Source organism: Schistocerca nitens, chromosome 1 (genome assembly GCF_023898315.1).
Source record: "Schistocerca nitens isolate TAMUIC-IGC-003100 chromosome 1, iqSchNite1.1, whole genome shotgun sequence".
Taxonomy (NCBI): Eukaryota; Metazoa; Arthropoda; class Insecta; order Orthoptera; family Acrididae; genus Schistocerca; species Schistocerca nitens.
In genome coordinates, this window is record NC_064614.1 from 642,657,145 (window position 1) to 642,672,962 (window position 15,818).

Genomic DNA, 15,818 nt, shown 5'->3' on the forward strand with positions numbered 1-15,818 from the left:
GTCTTTAACTTAACATCAGCTTGGAATAGACAATAAAGTTTTCCATATCTTATATAACTAAATGTATTTATGCAACAGCTTTAAATTTTTGCTGTTTACAATACCATATAATAAGGATCATTTACCACATTATGCTGAATATGTATAAAAATTTTATTTAATGAGTGCTGTTCTACTCCTTCCACTCTTCTTCTATCTTTAACCTCTTCTGCAATTTCTCTCAAATTTATCAGTATACATTAGTTTTTATCTTCATCAAATAGCAGATGTGATGTTATCATAATATTTTGTAAACTGAGATTCAAATAATAAAACTGGTTATTTTTCAGTATTACTTCTCAATGTTTCTGCACAAATCGGAGACATTTGCCCTTATGGAGCAGCTCACAAATCTGGCAATGAAACAGTTAGTATTATGCTATGCAGTCCATATGTTAATTAATATTAAGAGAAATGTATTATTAAACTTAAATGATAATTCCTGTCTAAACATCTTTCAGGCTAATTGATGAAAAAGGGGGATATAACGAAGACAGGGAGCTGTTAAATAAGTTAAGGTTAGTAAAAAATGTAAAATTACATATGCAGTAGAAAGTACAATATAAGAATATACAAATCTGTAATTTCCATATATAGTGCCACATAACTTTGATGAAGTTGGATTACTGAAAAGTTGAGCAATGTGTTTCTTTTGATTAAGATACCACACACATGCAGTCAGCTGTTTCAGTCATGGGACATGCAGTAGATTTATTAGTTCAATTATCCCCCCCCCCCCTCCCCAAAAAAAAAAAAAAAAAAAAAGGAAACTGGAAGTGGTTCAGCAGCTTGTTTCAATGGAATGTTACACTGCAAACCATCAATGGGCACTAACATAAACTGATGAGATTTTCGCTTGTTGCTGGGTTCAGCAAGGCTCAAAGGATAAGAGTAGGCACTGGTTACTTTAGTCTTCTTTTTGAAAAGGATTGTCCTACTCAGGCGTGGGTCCAGGATTCGATTCTCTCTCTCTCTCTCTCTCTCTCTCTCTCTCTCTCTCTCTCTCTCTCTCTCTCTGTCTGTCTGTCTGTCTGTCTGTCTCTGTGTGTGTGTGTGTGTGTGGGGGGGGGGGTTGCCCCTCCCCCACCTTCCCCCCCACACCCCTCAGTTCTAACATGGTACAGATGTGTAAAATATTTTAATAATAAATAGTTTGTCATCATAAAACATTTTAATGTAATAATAATAAATTGCTTACACCAGTGAATAGCACAGTGCTCGCAAGCCATTCCCTTACAAAGAGCACTTCCCCCTCCATCTGAAATTGCACAGTATTGTCAGTGTCTGTCATGCTGCGTACGGTTTTTTTATCAGCATTTCAGTGGGATAATGTCCCTCCAATTGTTTCCTCATAGCCTAGTCTCTTGCCCCTTCACTTCCTGTCCAACTTCGAAGAGGTATCACAATTTCTCTAATCCATTTACTCACAGTAGTTTGTTCAGATTTGCTCTCCATAAAAATTTTCTGTTGGTCAGGTTGTCATTTTGGTTAATACTAAGTCTATTATTCTGCTTCAATAAGTAAATAAGTCAAAACAAAGGTAGTAATTTTGCTCGACATTTCACTTCTCTCCATGAAGCAGCACAGAGACATTAGTCTCATGATGAACTGTGTGCAGATAAGTTAAGAGATTCAAAAGTTTCCTGTATCATCAAGTTTTGAAGAAATTAGCAGAAGTTCAGATATCCTTCAGCAACAGTGTACTCATGAAAGACTGTGCAACAGAAATGGTAAAAGCTGCTGAGCACTTTAAAACACCTGCTTTGTTCTGTAGTGGCTGTAAAATTTGAATTATTGATGTGGAATAAGCATAAAAAGAAACTAGACAATTTAATTCCAAACTGTCAATATTATTCTTTGTCTATGGATAAGTGTCATTTCCCAAGTTGCTGCAAATGGAAACAAGAATATAAGGAAGTAAAATTTTCAAGATTTAAATCCATTACTGATGTAGTCACCAAAGAGTTTCATAGTTCCGGAATGCCCAGAATGTGCATTGATATGAAACTTCCTAGCAGATTAAAACTGTGTGCTGGACTCAGACTCGAACTCAGGACCTTTGCTTTTCTCCGGCAAGTGCTCTGTCAACTGAGATAACCAAGCACGTGCATAGGTAGTTCAGTAGGTAGAGCACTTGCCAGCGAAAGACAAAGATCCCAAGTTCGAGTCTCAGTCAGGCACACAGCTTTAATCTGCCAGGAAGTTTCAATTCCATAGTTGTTTTAAAGATTTTAAATCATTAGACCTGGTTATAATTTTGTTTAATATTCAGTGAACATTAGTCTTTGAAGTGATCTTCAATAAGAAGTGTGTAGTTTACAAAATGATCCATGCATGCTATACAGACCATGCATGCTGTTCAGAACAGAAAGATATGTCACACTGTTTGAAGTCATGCCCCAAGATTGCTATCCAAAACTCACAGGCTTCACTCTTAAAGTAAAAATCTTTTTTCTGATCAGCATATGTTTGAGAAAGAACTTTTCTACAATTACATACATTAAATCTGCTCAGCATAATGCAGTGACCGGTAAGTTGTTCGGATGTGAACTTCATTTCACTGCAGTGCATACTGAAAGTTATATTACAGAACTTGTCAAGACAAAGTTAAATAAAATTAACCTAAATATTTAAATATCTCATTAACGTAAGCTCAAGAGTCTGTGATAAATAAATAAAAATGGCAATTATAGTAATTTCTTATGCGACTTACATATAGGGATTAGATAGAGCTCATGATCCTATGATGACTTAAAATTGTCCCTGCTGTTGGTTGGTGTGGCAGTGTTGGACCATAATGGCAACACACGAGTTAAGTTGGGGGAGGGGGAGGGTGGGGGGGACTCTTGCCAAAGGGGAATGTCTCATGAGCCATGCTTTGCAATGCCTCATTTAGCATAATGCCTAAGAAATTGCAGACCTTTGAAAACTATATGTCTGAAAGCTTTTGAAGTACATTTTTCACATGAATTATGGCAACACCAACTCTCACAACTTTAATAATGCCACATTTTGCGCAACATATGGTCAAAGTGCCACTCACAAATGTAAACACTGACCTGCGAACTATATCTACATGAGCACATGTATAAGAGGAATGCTGTTTAATTTGTTTTTGCTTGCATTTGGGACATCAGTTTTTCTGGTTCCCACATCCCACCCAACACCACCTTCCTTCCTTAGTGGAGGGCTTTCCTCTTTCCATCTTGCCTCAACTTTGTGTGGTTTGCCAGTTGTACCAGTGCATTCATGCACTATATTAGATTTGTTGTAGACAGCAGACATGGTCAGCCTGTGGATGTATGTATTTGCTCCTCTACATGGCAGTCACATGCTGATCATTCAGCTATAGAGGCAGACTGTTGCGTCAGACAGAAATGTTGGACTAAAAGTGATTTTCACTATGTAGTTTCATATAAGAACTACTAAAACACCACCATTATGCAAACCTACCAATTGTTGAAGTTAAATGCTACTTAAGTTTCAACACAACTATTGTTCAAGCATCTGCCAGTTGGGTCTGATAACTCCTAGAAAATTTGTGGTTGAGAACTTTTAGTAAGTTTACAAGGAAAAAGTTCTTTGAAATGAGTGTCATGTGGTTACTTAAAATCTCTTTCTTTAAAGTAGCTATGGCTCTGAATCTGAATGTTTGTTTGAATGGTGCTTACCACTGACTATTAGAGATAGGAATGGATATGTTATGGTTGTATTTTGTTTAACTTACAGTACAATACTAGACAAAATAATATTTATAAACTAATCATTAATAATATTTTTCATACACTTTTTATGCGTTCATGATAAAGATTCGCTTTACAGAGTGGTACTTTCTACACAACCTTATCTTGCTTGTAGTTATGAGATGTCCACTCCTTTGGAAGGTACAGAATTCTTAATGTTTTGACTGCTGATAATTGGTTCAGTAACTCACTAGTGAAAAGTTTGTTCCATAAGACACCTAGAGTAAAAGTATTGTAGTATTCTTCACTTGTAATAATGGCAGTAACTGATTTCAGAACCTTTAGGCACTAATAAGATGAACATCATACTATTGAAATTTTAGTAATGTCTTGTCAATAAACTTCTACATTAATCTATTAATACTACAATTTGAAGTACAAATATACCTAAAAATGAATGAGACTAAGAGGCATAAAGCTATTGCCAGTACAGGAATGTGTCCAGTGTTACATCTATGCATTATTGGTAATGTAATTCATATAACCAAACCATGCACAAGTTAAATTTTATGTATGTGCAAACACATTTCCAGTACATGTGACTTTATAATCTATTATGCACTTAATGCTCTTCCAGTAAGAATGTACCAAAGAAGCCATCATTCCTGAAGCGTGATCTTGATGCTAGAGCTCACTCAGAAGCATATCGCTTGACATTCCGGTTACCAGCTAGTGAGAAACTGGATGGTAGTATAGATGCTACGCTATGGACACCTTATAACAAGCGGCATGTTTGGGGACGCATGTTTCTCTCCCAAAACTTCATATGCTTTAGCAGCAGGGTGAGTCAACTTAGAATAATAAGGATGAGTGGTTTAATATCATTTTGTGAGTATAAATGTGAACAAGTGCAAAGGGCCTATTGGACATTCATGAACTTCTCTACATTCTTTTGGATCTTTTGTTACTGTTTACTACTTCATATATGTCAACTTTTTTACAGTTCACAATGTGCACATTTCTAATTTTCTTTTAGGCACATCTTGAACACATCTTGGATGCCTTGAATATCTGCTCTAACATCAGCCATAGCGTTTAGTAAGAATTTGTAATTGCTGGAAGAATGATGAAGTTTTCACAAGTCCATCATCTGAAATCTATATTTTCACATTACTGTGCTTATCATTGCAAGATGCACACTAAGCTCTAGTCAAAATCATGCTTTATGCCTATTGTTCTTTGAACTTCAGTGGTGTAGTTTTGTTGTATTGGTAATACTTTATATTTCGTCACCAATGTTATGTGGTTACAATGTATTTTACCAGTGAGTGGCTTCTCTCTCTTGCTTGCTGTCCTGCTTGAACATTTTAGTATATTCCATCTTGACACCATCTTCATAACCTGATATGTTTACTCTGATTAGCACTCGTACCTTTGGGAGTGTTTTTAGAGACTGATTATAAAATTCATAGCAATTTACAAGTAATATCCGAGATTTTGTCGGTGTAACCGATTGATGATATTGTTTTGGGCATCCAGCCAGGCTGCTGATTTTATTTTTGTGTGCAATATTTTGGTAGCTAATAAATTACCTTTATCAGGTGCATGACTGGTGATCTTTTGTGGTTGGAGTCCACGTAGTGAATACACTCATGAGACCCTTACTCATGGCACCTGAGGACAGTAATTATGTCAGTCTTCAAAATATTATGAACAAAACTTAAGATGTCAACTTGGCTTGATGCTAAAACCACACACAGTTTGGAAATTTACGTATTTTCTACTGACTAGTACTGATTGTAGTTGCCTAATTTATTATTAATCCCAATTCTTCTTACTCACTGCACCGTATGATTTTCACTGTAGTGTACACCAAAGTGACATATTTTTATTTTGTGGTGTTTACAGATATCAGTTATGAACTGTTGTAAAACTTGCGCTAGTTCTTTCTTTTTTATGCACATTTATTATATTCAGTCAGTCGCCAGTTACTGTGATTTAACTTTCTTAGGACTGTTTATGGACTAAAAACCATAATCTGTATGAAGTGTGCGACATAAGACAACCACAAATTTATTATTGATTAAATGTAAGTGATCAGAATTGAAACAATTTTTATTGGTAGTTTTAGTAGATATAAAAATTCCTTTAAACATAAAACTGTTGCTGCATTTTTGAGAAATATTAGTTACTGGTAGAACTTTAACCAAAGTAAGGTATGAAAATGAATTTCTCTACAGTTTCAAAGACAGTTCACAATGATAGTGCTGACACACTCATGACCCATGTACCAAAGAGGTATGCAAATAGTTTATACACTTTGCTATTTCAGAAATGCTCTACCCTTTGTTTTTGTCATGAAAATTGATCATCTTCTGCTGCCAAAATAAATATTTCCCTTCACTGTTGCATTAGTGAATGAAATATATATATATGCAGCCTATCAATTGAATTTTGTATATATTTTATCAATGTACTTTAGCCCAGTATGTTTTTAAGGTGACTGCAAGGCTGAAAGTGTACTTTCAGTTGACATACTCAAATGTATGAGTTGCTCATTGTAGTTGCCTTATCTAAGCAGTAATCATAATACAGAGGTTTGAAAAAGTATGTTCAGTCCTACTGTTTGGATTCACGTTAATAAATATCTTGCACACTGATTGTTTTGGAGTTTATATAAATTCTTTTTTTTTTAGCTTTCAATATTTAAATGTTCTTGTTTTTCCAGACATTCAAAATTGAATAAAACTTGGGACACATTGTTGTCAGCATTTTTCAAACTAAACTTTAGAAGACTTGAGCGATGTGATAGAGAGCAAAAAATTGCTGTTTCTAGGTGAAAGGCTTGGTCAGTCTGGTATTACCTTTGAAGGATATCAGCTTAGTGGAACGAGCAGAAAACCAGGCATCGAATCCAGCAGTAAATAATTCAGTTCTCATCACTTCTGCAAACCACACAAGTTTCCTCTTCGCACAAATTCAAGATCGTGATTTTGTTGTGCAAAAAATCTCGGAGCTTCTTGCCAGGACGAGGCTTGCTGCACCGTAAGTTAGATCTTTAAAATAAAATTAAATAAAATACTTCTGATCTTTAAAGTACAGTTAAGTTTCCCATTGCTCTGTGTTAATAGGTCAGTGTACAATTCAGAAAGTGCTCATTCACCAACTTCAAGCAGTGGAAGCATTAGTCAGGGAGAGGAAGCAAAACCAGGTAAAGCACCAAGACATTTTAATGTAGTGACTTAGTAACTGCCATTATACATATTTTGTAAACTATAGGTATTCAGTCACTTGCACATAATGTTTTGCAACAAAACATTTATGAAACTTTACACACACCTCTTTTGTCAGTATTGTGTAGTGGGCATGGGATCCTAAGCCAGGGGCGGGCAGGAATCCTGCACGTGTGTGGTGCACTTGCACACGTGCAGTTAACAGGTGTTCTGCGTGCACACAGGGGCAAGTTGGCCACCTGCTTATCTCCTCTCCCCACCATACCTTCTGTCCACTCCTTCCTGTGCAATGCGTTTTGTTTCGTAGCTAGCTTTATTGAATGAAGGAGTAAGATTAGTAAGAGTGCTTGAAAGATATCGTGGTTTGAAAGAGTACCTATTACCTACGACACATTTTATTTAATTATCATAGGTGGAGTGGAACAAAATAAGGTTAGTAGGAGTGCTTGAAAGATGCCGTGTTTTGAAAGAGTACCTATTACCTACGATACGTTTTATTTAATTATCACAGGTGGAGTGGAACAAAATTTCTACATACAGACAAACGCAAACAGTTACTTAAATTTTCATCACTGATGTTTGCTCTTAACCGACACTTACTAATTCAGGAAATGGTTTTCCAGCTCTCGCTATATTAAGCGCAATCTTATAACTTGCACATACCGCTGGGCTATTATTGTTGTCATCCTGAAAAATTGAAAACAGTGCTCCATAAAATGTTAAATCAGTTAGATGAGAGACATGACGAAAGGAAGTTGCAGATCTCTCGTGACCACAGCAACTATGACAGATTCATCTAGAATAATCAGATCGCTCTTCTTAAGCTCAATTTCCCCATCTGCTCAGATTCCGACAATAAATTGTACTCGTCCTTGTGAAATTTGTTATAATGCCCTTCAATACTATACTTTTGCTGACCAGCGAGAATACTGCCACATATTAAACACTTCGAATTTTCACGTTTTTGCACAAAGAAGAAACGATTCTCCCATTACTTTTTAAAAGGTAGCAAATCTCCACTTCTCCGGTTCCTTGTTTCACTCTGCATTTTCCGGTTCTTGAAATACAACGTTCACGACGTAGTGGTCGCTACGTATCAAAGTCCGCAGCTAGCCTGGCACTACACTGCCTCAACCTGCCGGCTGTCGCCAGTGCCCCAGTCGACGATTGCACGCGAGCAGCACACGTGCAGCGCTGTGCGCTCATGAGCCGTGTGCAACGTTTGCCCGCCCCTGTCCTAAGCCATTACAATACTTCGTCCTCTTGTCTGTTGTAGTTTCACTAACTGACTACATTTTTGTCCAGACTTGCTCTCTAGGACACATTCTGTACTGACAACATAACTTGCTCAAAGAACATTGATTTTGGATTATTTTACGCCACATATTTCAGTTAACTTGTGTTGAATTGTCGCTTATGGGTTTAATCTGTGACTTTTCAAAATTCTTTATGGAAGTACTGGTCTTGGGGAAAGTTTGCCAAATACCCAGCATGACACCAAGACTGTGTGGGGTGGGTCACCAGGTATCTGGTTGGTTGCAGCCTTCTGACTGTGCAGGGAGTGCCGTATTGATTCCTAAGCTGTTACCTTACCTCCCTGCACATGCTGTAGAGTAGGTGTCCATCCATTTGTGGGCACTGGAACTCCAGACAGTGGCAATCTAGTCAGCTGGTTGGTGCTGTGGCTAGGTGGCACCTGTGGGGACAGCCCTTTTTCAGAGTAGGCTGTGATAAGGCTGATACCTGCACAGTGAAAAGACCAAAGTTTTCAGCCAGTGGCAATGAGACCCTGGCAGTCTATTTAGCTTGACTGAAATTCTTCAGTGCAGATTTTTACAACCAATTCTGGTTCTTGGCCACACTATGGGAGGAAAGGAAAACCAATCGAACTGCAGAAACGTATTCTCTACAGTTCCTGGTTTGCACTCCTGGCAGATGGAAGGTATTTTTTATTTATTGAGCCATTGTCCTTTGTGGAAAATATTTAAAATGTATTTGGAGAAATTTCTTCCCTTAGCAAGTCATAAAGTGGTTCCATTTTAATTTAAAAAACAAATCCTTCCCAATTTCAAGTATGACATTCTTGTAAAAAAACTTGGTACTGTACCTGTTACCATAACACCCAATAAGAGCTTGGACATGGTACAGGGTTTAACTTTCCATCTGGACTTAATGCTACAGATGGATGAAGAACCACACAAACACTTAGAGAAGGAAATATCCACTTCATAATTGTGCATGGCGAGGCCTGCCAGACAAGCTTTGCACTGGAGCATTCTTCCGTGGGAGGGGGATGTGCTTCCTGAGAAAGTAAAAATCATGATTTACCTGCATATGTGTAGCTGTATATCCCAACCCTGATGTGGTGCTTCAAACCCTTGTGACCACAGAAGTGCCTTATCCCTCCTCACCATCAGACTCTGAACCTGTATTTATTGATATTGTACCACCTCCACTGGTGACACAGTGATCTTTGGGTCTGACATGTTTTCTTGGCCCGTCAGTGTGATAATTCAATGGAACTTCAATGGCTGTTATTGTCACTAGCCAGACCCCCCCCCCCCCCCCCCCCCCCCCGCCCACCCCCGCGGGTTCGGGGGTTAGAATAGGCCCGCGGTATTCCTGCCTGTCGTAAGAGGCGACTAAAAGGAGTCTCAAATGTTTTGGCCTTATGTGATGGTCCCCTCTCGGGTTTTACCTCCATCTTTCTAAATTATTCCGCAGAGTGAGCCAATTGGGGAAGGGCGCCTTACATGGTGCACTGTATCCGTCGTGCATTGAGACCTTTAGCCGGCTTTTTCATCGTTGCAATGGTGTCCCACTCGTTTTCCATCTCTTAGGTGAGGATACGTCCCTGGGTGTGATTACCATGCTGCACTCTGCCGTGTTGCTTTTAACTGTGACGACGACCTTGGACATTTTTGCACCTAAGATCCAGCACGGTAGCCAGTCCGTTGTGGTGGGGCCACCATGTACCCTGTTGGTTGTAGCCCCCTGACAACACAGGGATCGCTCTACTGATGCCTGCGCCGTTAACTCCCCACATATGCCAAGGAGTAGATGCCCATCTCCCTGGGGCATCAGGACTCCCGGCAATGGCCATCCTGCCAGGTGGCTATTGCTACGGCTGGGTGGCGCCCGTGGGGGAGGGCCCTTGGTCGGAGTAGGTGGCATCAGGGCGGATGACCCGCAATGAAGCGTGGTACATCATCTCTCGCTGGAGGCCAGCCACCAGCAGTCTCTAAGCGTTCGAGGGCTCATTTTAAAGCTAACGTTTATGACCCCAAATCGTTCCCATCCCTGGCCACACCATGGGAGGAACGAAAGGCAATGAATGACAGTGACGTGTATTCGCCCAGGTATCTCATATGTACCAGAGCTGATGGTGACTCGTTTCTATCTGTGAAGCCTCAGTTCTTTGTAGAGCATTTAGAGGACAAGTTTGGGGAGTTGGAGGGCTTGTCCAAAATGCGCTCTGGGTCAGTTTTGATAAAAACGGCATCCTCCGCCCAGTCACGCAGGTTACTTGCTTGCGACAAGTTGGGGGATGTTAACGTTACCATCACCCCACATAAGAGTTTAAATATGGTACAGGGTATTATTTTCCATCGGGACCTACTTTTGCAGTCTAATGACTAGCTGCGTGCCAATTTAGAGCGCTGAGGTGTACATTTCGTCCGGCGCGTTCATCGGGGTCCGAGGGACAATCAGGTAGCTACCGGTGCCTTCATCTTGGCCTTCGAAGGTGATACATTACCAGAGAAGGTCAAGGTGATGGTCTACCGATGTGACGTCAAACCCTATATCCCTTCCCCGATGCGGTGCTTTAAGTGCTGGAAGTTCAGTCACATGTCCTCTCGCTGTACTTCTAGCCTCACATGTCGAGATTGTGGACGCCCATCTCATCCCGATACTCCATGTGCTCCGCCTCCCGTCTGTGTCAACTGTGGAGAGCCTCATTCACCTTGCTCGCCAGCCTGCAGTATCTTACAGAAAGAACACAAAATCATGGAATATAAGACCCTGGATCCTCTTCATACCTGGCTGCCTTTCGAGCATGTAAAAACAAGTTGGACATCCCCTATCCTGAACCCCATAACCCTGAATTATATACTGAACCTTCCACTGACGGGAACTGCTTCAGGCTCTTGCCTCATCAGACAGTATAGCTCTGATTAGCCGTAATCAGATGATTTGATATCTGAATGTTACTCAGAGACTCCATCTGCTCAAGGTCTTTAAACTGACTTGGTTAGAAGGTGTTTCCTCTTCACGATGGAAAGGTAGTGTTATCTCAATTGTTAAATCAGCCAGTAGTTCCTTTTTCTTTTTCTTTTTATCCACATAATCACCTCTTGGTGTCATCACATTTCACTTACCCTATGTGTCTGAGGCTTTTGAGGCTCCCTACTGAGTTTTATTCATCATTTTTTATCCCACTGATTATTTTGGTTTAGAGTAGGTACATTGCTCAGCCCCAAGAGAATGGCATCCCTCAGGGCTACACACTGTCACCCCATCACCATCAATGGGATAATGACTTCCATTGGACCAGTGGTCACCCATGTTCTCTATGTTGATGAATTTTGCGTTTATATAGCTCCCATTCTGCAGGGCTGACTGAATTCCAGAATGAAGGACATTACAGTACATGCACATGCTGTGCAATCTTTGTTAATTTTTTACCGATCATGTATTACATATTTTCTAGTTGCTACCTAAGATGCCACATCAGTTACATAATACCCTTTGGGGCCAGCATTCTTTTGCTGGATATGGGCTTGCGGACCCTGGTATTCCTGAGCTGAGGGACTGCTAAGTTCCACCAGTCCTCTGTCACCGTAAGCTGTGGGCATACTTCAGCAACCACTGTATGGCACAGCAGTGGAATGTTGTGTGTCACAGGGGACAGGGATCTCAGCTTGGCTACCCATATCAAGAGATGATAAAAATCTCTATAACAAACCCTTCAGTCTTGAGATATGCTGTGTGCCGATGAGATGCTTGGCTGTTGATGTGGAACAGTCATTAACAGGCAACCTCTGAGGAACCTGCTGCACCTCATTTGAACAAAGCTTACTTAGACACATGGGGCTATGTCTGGGTGGACTTTCCACTCCCTAGCAGCTCGAAGGCAAAGTATCGCCCATCATCCACTAATGGAGACAGAAAGTACACAGTCTGATGATGATGATGATGATGATGATGATGATGATGATATCATCCACTCTGATGTCTTTCTCGACTCTTCTTCGGAGGCAGTGGACCTTGCTGTTCGACTGGGAAAATCATCTCACTCCAAGACTGATCCTCCACCCATTGCAGGCTCCCCTCCCAGCAGAAAGTTGGGATGAAAGTGCTACCCAAATGACAGACTGCTTCCATCCTGAAGTGGAACATTAATGGGATCAGCACACATGTGAAGGAACTGGAACTCCTAGAACAGGAATGCACCCTTTGCTTGTGTTTGCAGGAAACATATTTTACATTGTGTGGTGCCCCTATACTGTGGAGCTATATGCTTTGTTGGAAGGATGCCTGACTGGGGAAGGGGCCAAGGGAGGGGTTGCTGTGTTTGTCAATGTCAATAATTCAAACCACTCCTCTGCTCTCATCCTGGCTACTGACCTGCAAGCAGTTGCAGTTGAAATTCATGTGTATTGGAGGATCACTGTTTGCTCACTTTATTTGCCTATGCAAGATGCAATAGATTCTGAGGCTCTCGCAGATCTTATGGAACAACTCCCATGACCATTTCTCCTTCTGGGAGACTTCAGTGCCTATTCTGTCTCGTGGGGCTCGACCTCTGTCAGCCCTCGGGGTCACATTTTGGAAAGCTGAGCATCCTCAGCACAGGTACTCTCACTCATTTCTGTGCTGCTACAGAGTTATTCTCAGCCATTGACCTCTCTTTCTGCTTTCCAGCCCCTTTTGGACCATGTTCAGTGGGGAGTCATTGACAACCTTCACTAGTGACTACTTCCCACTCTGCATTCATCTACTGGTTGGAGCTTTAACTGCACAGAATCCACCAAAATAGATGGACAGCAGGGCCAACTGGATGCTGTTCAGCATCCAGGAGTGGGTGGACCACATCACATGAGTGATCCACCATGCTGCTGACTTATCAATCTCATAGCCCTCAAGTCATCTTAGGAGGCAGCCTGTTCCTTGGTGGATCAGTGAGTGCCACTCAGCAATCTAGGAAGGGTGTGCAGCTCTTAGACAGTTTAAGTACTGCCCAACAGCAGACAACCTTGAAGTCTTTCAGGTCACGAGAGCCAAGGCTCAACACATCAACTGTTCGACTTCTACAAAAGTCTGGGAAGCCATCAGGAAGATTTCTGGTAAACACAGTTATTTACCAGTAACAGCAGTGCTGAAACAGGGGTGTTTCCAAACATCTGGAGACATTGCTCAGACAATGACAGAGCATTTTGCAGCGGCTGCTGCTAGTGCCAGCCAGGATCTGGCATTGCATCAATCGATCATCCCTTCAGGCATGTGCTCATAAATACCCCCCCCCCCCCCCCCCCATATTGTGGATCTCCACAGACGCAACAGTTGTGCAAGCTGAGAGATCCATTTGGAACTCTACTGGGGTGGTGTAAACTAGTTCCTTCACATGACCACAAACGAAAAAAATCTGTTGTTGTTGTTATTGTGGTCTTCAGTCCTGAGACTGGTTTGATGCAGCTCACCATGCTACTCTATCCTGTGCAAGATTCTTCATCTCCCAGTACCTACTGCAGCCTACATCATTCTGAATCTGCTTAATGTATTCATCTCTTGGTCTCCCTCTACGATTTTTACCCTCCATGCTGCCCTCCAGTACTAAATTTGTGATCCCTTGATGCCTCAGAACATATCCTACCAACCGATCCCTTCTTCTAGTCAAGTTGTGCCACCACAGACTCCTCTTCTCCCCAATTCTATTCAATACCTCCTCATTAGTTATGTGATCTACCCATCTAATCTTCAGCATTCTTCTGTAGCACCACATTTTGTAAGCTTCTATTCTCTTCTTGTCCAAACTATTTATCGTCCATGTTTCACTTCCATACATGGCTACACTCCATACAAATACTTTCAGAAACGACTTCCTGGCGCTTAAATCTATATTCGATGTTAACAAATTTCTCTTCTTGAGAAACGCTTTCCTTGCCATTGCCAGTCTACATTTTATATCCTCTCTACTTCGATCATCATCAGTTATTTTGCTCCCCAAATAGCAAAACTCCTTTACTACTTCAAGTGTCTCATTTCCTAATCTAATTACCTCAGCATCACCCAACTTAATTCTACTACATTCCATTATCCTCGTTTTGCTTTTGTTGATGTTCATCTTATACCCTCCTTTCAAGACACTGTCCATTCCATTCCACTACTCTTCCAAGTCCTTAGCTGTCTCTGACAGGATTACAATGTCATCGGCAAACCTCAAAGTTTTTATTTCTTCTCCATGGATTTTAATTTCTACTCCGAACTTTTCTTTTGTTTCCTTTACTGCTTGCTCAATATACAGATTGAATAGCATTGGGGAGAGGCTACAACCCTGTCTCACTCCCTTCCCAACCACTGCTTCCCTTTCATGCCCCTCGACTCTTAAAACTGTCATCTGGTTTCTGTACAAATTGTAAATAGCCTTTCGCTCCCTGTGTTTTACCACTGCCACCTTCAGAATTTGAAAGAGAGTATTCCAGTCAACATTGTCAAAAGCATTTCTCTTGAGTCTACAAATGCTAGAAACGTAGGTTTGCCTTTCCTTAATCTTTCGTCTAAGATAAGTCGTAGGGTCAGTATTGCCTCACGTGTTCCAACATTTCTACGGAATCCAAACTGATCTTCCCCGAGGTCGGCTTCTACCAGTTTTTCCATTCGTCTGTAAAGAATTCGCGTAAGTATTTTGAATCTGTGACTTATTAAACTGATAGTTCGGTAATTTTCACATCTGTCAACACCTGCTTTCTTTGGGATTGAAATTATTATATTCTTCTTGAAGTCTGAGGGAATTTTGCCTGTCTCATACATCTTGCTCACCAGATGGTAGAGTTTTGTCAGGACTGGCTCTCCCAAGGCCGTCAGTAGTTCTAATGGAATGTTGTCTACTCCCGGGGCCTTGTTTTGACTTAGGTCTCTCAGTGCTCTGTCAAACTCTTCACGCAGTATCATATCTCCCATTTCATCTTCATCTACATTCTCTTCCATTTCCATAATATTGTCCTCAAGTACATCGCCCTTGTATAGACCCTCTATAAACTCCTTCCACCTTTCTGCTTTCCCTTCTTTGCTTAGAACTGGGTTTCCATCTGAGCTCTTGATATTCATACAAGTGGTTCTCTTCTCTCCAAAGGTCTCTTCAATTTTCCTGTAGGCAGTATCTATCTTACCCCCAGTGAGATAAGCCTCTACATCCTTACATTTGTCCTCTAGCCATACGCGCTTAGCCATTTTGCACTTCCTATTGAACTCATTCTTTAGACATTTGTGTTCCTTTTTGCCTGCTTCATTTACTGCATTTTTATATTTTCTCCTTTCATTAATTAAATATTCATTATCTCTTCTGTTACCCAAGGATTTCTACTAGCCCTCATCTTTTTACCTACTTGATCCTCTGCTGCCTCTACTATTTCATCCTTCAAAGCTACCCATTCTTCTTCTACTGTATTTCTTTCCCCCATTCCTGTCAATTGTTCCCTTATGCTCTCCCCGAAACTCTTTACAACCTCTGGTTCTTTCAGTTTATCCAGGTCCCATCTCCTTAAATTCCCACCTTTTTGCAGTTTCTTCAGGTTTGATCTGCAGTTCATAACCAATAGATTGTGGTCAGAGTCCACATCTGCCCCTGGAAATGTCTTACAAT

General features: G+C 40.8%; 1 protein-coding gene across 3 annotated transcripts in view; it reads left to right on the plus strand.

The window, feature by feature from the left end:
• The window catches only part of LOC126258146 (TBC1 domain family member 9), a 200,389-nt gene that overhangs the window by 46,146 nt on the left and 138,425 nt on the right, over positions 1-15,818 (plus strand). For all 3 annotated transcript variants that reach the window (XM_049955619.1, XM_049955618.1, XM_049955620.1), the window contains 5 exons: positions 330-406; positions 501-557; positions 4,360-4,564; positions 6,559-6,767; positions 6,854-6,933. In XM_049955619.1, the coding sequence (XP_049811576.1) occupies positions 330-406; positions 501-557; positions 4,360-4,564; positions 6,559-6,767; positions 6,854-6,933 (628 nt within the window). The remainder of the gene's footprint in view (positions 1-329; positions 407-500; positions 558-4,359; positions 4,565-6,558; positions 6,768-6,853; positions 6,934-15,818) is intronic.